Source organism: Pyrus communis, chromosome 2 (genome assembly GCF_041283825.1).
Source record: "Pyrus communis isolate YQ-2024b chromosome 2, ASM4128382v1, whole genome shotgun sequence".
NCBI lineage: Eukaryota > Viridiplantae > Streptophyta > Magnoliopsida > Rosales > Rosaceae > Pyrus > Pyrus communis.
Genome location: NC_142566.1, coordinates 2,499,435 through 2,505,584, shown reverse-complemented (window position 1 = coordinate 2,505,584; position 6,150 = coordinate 2,499,435). Strand labels below are relative to the sequence as shown.

General features: G+C 36.8%; 1 protein-coding gene and 1 non-coding gene across 2 annotated transcripts; both read right to left on the bottom strand.

Annotated features, from left to right (window-relative positions):
• Window positions 1–2,157: 2,157 nt before the first annotated feature.
• LOC137747553 (uncharacterized) lies at window positions 2,158–4,632 on the bottom strand. Its single transcript, XM_068487683.2, has 2 exons — window positions 3,472–4,632; window positions 2,158–2,818 (listed from the first exon to the last, which is right to left on the bottom strand). The coding sequence occupies exons 1-2, from the start codon at window positions 4,132–4,134 to the stop codon at window positions 2,423–2,425; spliced, it is 1,059 nt and encodes a 352-aa protein (XP_068343784.1). The 5' UTR covers window positions 4,135–4,632; the 3' UTR covers window positions 2,158–2,422.
• A 1,051-nt stretch (window positions 4,633–5,683) lies between these two features.
• Window positions 5,684–5,757, bottom strand: TRNAN-GUU (transfer RNA asparagine (anticodon GUU)). The gene has a single exon. It is a non-coding gene; the product is annotated as a tRNA-Asn (tRNA).
• Window positions 5,758–6,150: the final 393 nt, after the last annotated feature.

Here is a 6,150-nt window from a genome sequence, read left to right as displayed (position 1 = left end):
TGGCTACGTCACCCTCACGTGACGCCCAGCATGCCTCGACTCCGGTCGGGGTGTGTCACATTGAGTTGAATAATAACGCATAATCAATTACAAAGATTAAACAGAGTGTGTAAGAAGCTAAAAATAATTTGTGAAATCACTATCTCATAAGTAAACATGTTATATTGTCTCTTCATTTATCAACCAAACAAGAAGAATTCAATTGGAAACTCTGTTAACTTTGAAGAGAAATACTAACACTAGGAACTAATTAGTTACTACAGCTACGTTGTTAAGCCAACTTTCAATTTTTTTTTCTTCTGTTTGTAGTTAATGTTCTTATGGGGATGGAGTTGTTCTACTTATATTAAGATAACACTACCAACTTTCATATTTCTCACGTCACTCCGAAAGCAATAAAAGAAGGTTTTGCCTACTCCTTCATGAAATTGGACAGGCCAATGCCACATCATTTCAATGATGTTGCGTATGAAAGATCCGTTTTACTATGTTGGTTTTAAAATGTGCTAGTTAGGCGGCCCGTACGGGTTTAGTGCCTAGGCATTTAGGCGTTTAGGAACGAGCTAGGGATTTTTTTTCAATTTTAATTAAATTTATTATATAATATGTACATAAATATCTACTTATATTTTAAAAAATACATAATTATATTAAAATATATAAATTGCAAAATAGAATGACAAATAAATTATAAAGTATTAGAAGATATTGAAAACATGAGAAACAAACATATAATGAGTGTTCATCAAAGTATTCATCAAGTTTCTTACAATTTATTTATAAAAAAAAAAAAGGCAAATAAAGTTATATATTTTCTATCTAAGTAAGAGTCGCAACTTAGGCGGGTGCCTAGACATATTAATTTTCAAACGCTTAGGGATTAGTCAAGCGGTTGCCAGCCATTGAGCGTCTAGGCGAGAATTTTTAGAATATTACCCATTTATATTTTGATGTTTATATCACATTTAGCATTCTACCCGTCTACTTATGATGTTGGTTGCGGTCAACGAACTTCTTACGGTGGTTTTGGGTTCAAGGCATTGCGCGCTCTATGTCTTTTCAACTAGGGCTAGCCTTAAGAATTTGGGGGCCTAGGCGAGCTTTTGAAGTGAGGCTCTAAAGTTCTCTGATCCCTGGTTCATTGTCATTGACATGTATAAAAAAAGAATTCGCTAAATAAATAAAAAAAATTCTATTTCCACATCAAATATCATTAAAAATTAATATCAAAAGAAGATAAATATACAAACACTACTTAAACATTACATATTTCATGTTTTTAGACGCAAATGTACTAAGGGCTCGTTTGAATGTGCTTTTAAAATGACTGAAAGTACTTTTAGAGAAAATGTTTTTGGAAGCACTTTAAGTGATTTCAGTCATTTTAAAAGCACATCCAAACGAACTCTAAATGTTTGTAGTCAATAGTCTAAAATTGAGAGTGAAGAACAATAAAACTTGATTAACGAGTATAATAAATTCAACAACGCCAATTGTTCATCTTGTGTTTTTATCTAAAATCAACATCACACTAACGAATCAAATATTAAAATAATCCATTGAATAAAAAATTATTGAAAAGCAAAATATAACTTCAAAGTTTTGATTACCTTAAAATACAATTTTCAAGACCATGTGATAGTTGGTTTAAACATTCGATATAAATGGAAAGATTGGGAAGTTGAAAGAAAAAAAAGATTACAAAGGGACTTGAGTTTTTTAACTTTATATGCATTTAGACATATAGTTTAGAAGTAAATTTGAAAAATAAGAAAAAACCAATGACTAAAATGGCAGCTCCATATTTCGAACTCAACATCCAAAAAAAAAAAAAAAAGGGAACATTTTTATTTCACCAACAAATGAATTATGATATTTCTTACTTTTTTTTTTTTTTTTTTTTTGTATTTATATGTTAATTACATGACATGAAATTTTTGCGAATCCATTCAATCAACCCACAGTACCGCCTTTCGCTTTTGATTCTGGCCGTGAACTTAAAGTGTTTTTTTTTTTTTTTATTGGAGAAAACTTAAAGAAAGTGTTTGACAGACTATGAAACTACAGTCTTTGTCTTCATCCCAAAAAGAAAGCCGGCAGGGATTTCACTTCCCATTCTATTGAGGTGTTGGCTTTATTAAAAATAATTCACTCAACTCATCAAATATGCCCAAATTTACTTATTTATTGTGAGGTGAATAACAATATTTGGGAAAACTTAAGTAAATAATACTTTGTAGGTCTAGGCACTGATATTGCTGGCTGAAAGAGAGAACATGTAGATTACAATGAGGTAAGAAATTGGTTGATCTCCCTTACCTTTGCTTCCAAAAGTTCTCCTTTCTTTCTTTTCTCTCAATATCCAATGCTACATAAATTCTGTACATTTATGTCACTCTCAAAGTTTCAACATTTCCCTCCGTCAACTTCTTCCAATTCTCAATGAAGAATCAACCCCTTTGCCACCACCAGCTGCAAACAACCTTGCAATCTCCAACTGCGTGTTTGCAATGATTTCGGTACGCTTGAGATCCATTTCTCCTCGCTTCGCCTCTGCCTCGACTCTCATCCTCTCTATCTCCCTCATTGAGTCCATTCTTGCTTGTTCTGATCTTACCACAACTTCTGCTAGCCATCTTATGCTCTCAGTTACGTCTACTTCCTCCCGCCTTCGCCGCTTCTTTTTCTCCATTTTCCTCTTCATTCTTTTGGACCTTAATTGTTCCTTGTCACTGTAGAGAGCTGGTGTGCTACTGTCTACCTCCAAAGGGTTCTTGTCCGATGCATGGTCTGACAATTTCATCCCCACTGCATCTTCCTGCATGTTAAAACGACTACAGGTTAAATTAACTCAGTGAGACTTACAAGTTTTAATACAGATCAGTTTTGTTAGGCCAGTTGGTCGGAGCAATGTATTGTCCCTCAAATAAAGTTCAAATCCCTTTTTCCATAGATTAGGGTAGTTTAGGATCTCACTTTGGCATTAACCTCCTTGTGAGCTCAGTGGTTTACAGTTGTTAGAACTTTTACCTAATGTGTTTGAAAATAATGACCAAGTTACAAGTGAGAATGTAACTAATTATTCCAAAACAGCATTTGACACAACATCTAAATCATCATTCACAATTAACTATGGTGAATTCAATGTCACAAATATTTCAAAAATTGTAAATGTTAACGGATGATAACGTTCCAAATTTCACACAACCAACTCTACTTAGTGGGGTAATACGCCGTTGTTATTGTTGTGTTCATTTAGAAAATATGCAATTTTATGATTGCTATGGCATTATGGTGGGACATATTTGGTTCTAATATCCTAATATATGAGTGATAAAATTACAAACCCAACTGTCTTTAACAAAACTCGAGAGCTAAATCAAAACATAATTTAAGGGAAATGGCTAAACACAAGAACAAAATTAAAAATAAAAACAGGGGGGGGGGTGGGGTGGTGCCGTATAGACTGACCTTGGCCACCCTATGATCAGCACCATTGGATCCAAATGAATTCTGGGCAGTCCCCATAAGTGGCGGAGGAGCAGGAGGTGGTGGTGGCGGCGGTAGTGGCGGCGGCGCTGATGGCTCCAATAGCATCAAGGGATGATTGTTCTGAGGCAGTGGATGAAGCAGCTGTAGTGGTGGCAGTGGCGGGGGCGGCACAGTTGCAGCAACAGCAGCAGCAGCTGCTGCCGCCGCGGTTGGGGACGTCCCACTGCCACGTAACAAAAGATCAAGCCTAGGATACAGAGGCCAAGAAGAACCATCACCAGTGGCGGACTCAGAACGATACCGTTTCTTCATGGACTCAATCTTGTTCTTGCACTGAGTTTGCGTCTTGGGGGACTTGGTACAGCTGGCACGTGACGACACGTGTCTTGCCACATCTTCCCAGTCATGGCCTTTAAGCTTTGCTCTGTTTCTGAGAACCCATTTGGTCTCATAAGCTTCAAGGAGGCTAGCAACTGCTCCTTCACTCCACTCATCTCTTTTGAGCCTGTCACCGCCGCTGCCGCCGAGAGGAGGCTGTTGAGGAGGTTTTGATCTCGGAGGAGACTCTAATTCCTTGGTGGTTGTGGTGGTGTGATTGTTTGGGGGGAGAGATGGGTTTTCTTGGTTTGTTTCACCGTCCATCTCTCTCTCTCTCTCTCTCTCTCTCTCCAAATGCTTGTAGTACAAATTTTACCCTTTTGTTTAAGCTGCTAACATGTTCCTCCCACCAAACAAGTTTGGGCTCAAGAAATGGTAAAGGGAGAGGAGAACCACTAGCATTTTAGAGAGAAAATGAAAGGCTAAGTAAGTACAAATGGCCAATATAAAGTAAGAGAGAGAGAGAGAAATGGGTCAGATTTATAGCACAAGTAGTTAAGAGCGTTTATTTATGCACATGAAGTTTTGTGTTTAAAAATATTGTGGTTCCTTATAATCATTCCTCCTTAACTGTTAACTACGGTCTGACACATACACAAAAATTACTTTTATATGATTAAGAGCATTATTTATTGCATCTGAAGTCTTAAGTTCGAGTCTCAAAATATAAATAAATAGGGGGAAGCCATTAGCCTACTAGCATTATAGAGAGGAGAGGAGAAAGGGAAGTGAAAGAAAAGGAAAGGTTTAATGAAAGTGGGCAACCAAGTAAAATGGGATGACTTTAGTCAAATGAGTTAATGATAGGAACCAGTAAACTTTTCCCCTTCACTTTTTGGGGTGGAGTTGTGTGATTGTGGGTACGTTTGTTTGGTTTTATTGTTGTCGTTGGGTTGTTTTGGCTGTTAGCGTTGATATGAAGCCAACCAAGACATCCACTTGGCCCTCACTATTCCTACGCGAGAGAGAGAGAGAGAGGGAGAGAGAGGGAGGGAAGTGGTGGTGATGGTGGCGGTGGTGGGTCAGTCACGTGGGTCTGTCACCCACTCCTCCATCCCAATCACCAATTCACCATCCAATATTATCAACCATCCAATATGCTACCGCCATTCAAACTTAGCTTCCTCTTTTGTGCCCTCCTCCTTTTGGCCTTTGCTTTATTTATGCCCTTTTTTTCTTAACTTTTGGTGGATTCATCACCACTTGAGTAAGTTATGATACCTTTTGGAGCAACGGTTCTATCGGCACCACATACTGATTCTGCCTGACCATTGTTGGTGGGACTGGTCATTGGTGTGCCAGCGCCAGTGCCAGACCATGCCATCAAATTGAATTTGCTTTATTTGTTTTATTGTAAAAGCCTTATTTTAAGGGCGTTAATAAAAAAAAACAGAACGAATGAATTGGAAAATTTAAAATTAGAGGAAGTCAGGAAATATAATCAAATCAATTATCTTCTAGTTAATTAAATTCTTGATTTTTAGGTATTTGATTACGGATTTAGAGATTGGTTCTTAAACCTTTGAATAGTCAGTTACTTATACTGAACCAAATCAAATGTGTCGGTAACTAAAATTCAATAACCATGCCAACCTCGGTCGATTTCAATTGACTTTTGGTTCAAAAATTTCCACTCCGGCTAACATCGTCCTATTTTTTCAGCACATCAAACAAATCATATGTGACACTTTTCAAGAGTATTTGAGTCATTTCACTAATAGACTTTACAAAGATGGCCCTAGTCCTGGAGTCAAAATATAAAAAATTATTTAAAAGTGAAGCAAACAATAAAAAATAAAAAAAACAATACAAACGCTAGAAGGAGGGCTCGAACCTCCGACCTTGTGGTTAACAGCCACACGCTCTAGCCAACTGAGCTATTCCAGCTTTATTATTATATTTTCCAACTTTTCAATATTTTACGCAAGATTAAGTAATTTACCACCATAATCAATTACTTCTTAATTCACAACGCAAATGAAAATTTTACAATGCGCCAATGTATGATATGTTAGACAGTTGAATTATGACTTTCTCGGTCTAGTCATTTAAATACCGGCACATTTCGTATTAGTGTGTCGTTAAAAATCTCCATGTCAAAGCAAACACACCTAACATTAGTATACGGGTTTGTCTTGTTTCAAATTTTGATGTCTCATTCATGACTTAAAATTTAGAGGTTACTCTAAAATTATGTTGATGTGGAGGTTGTCATTGATAATTCATACACATGAGGAAAGATAAGCATAATGTTAGGTGTTTGCCTAAGACGATTAAGGC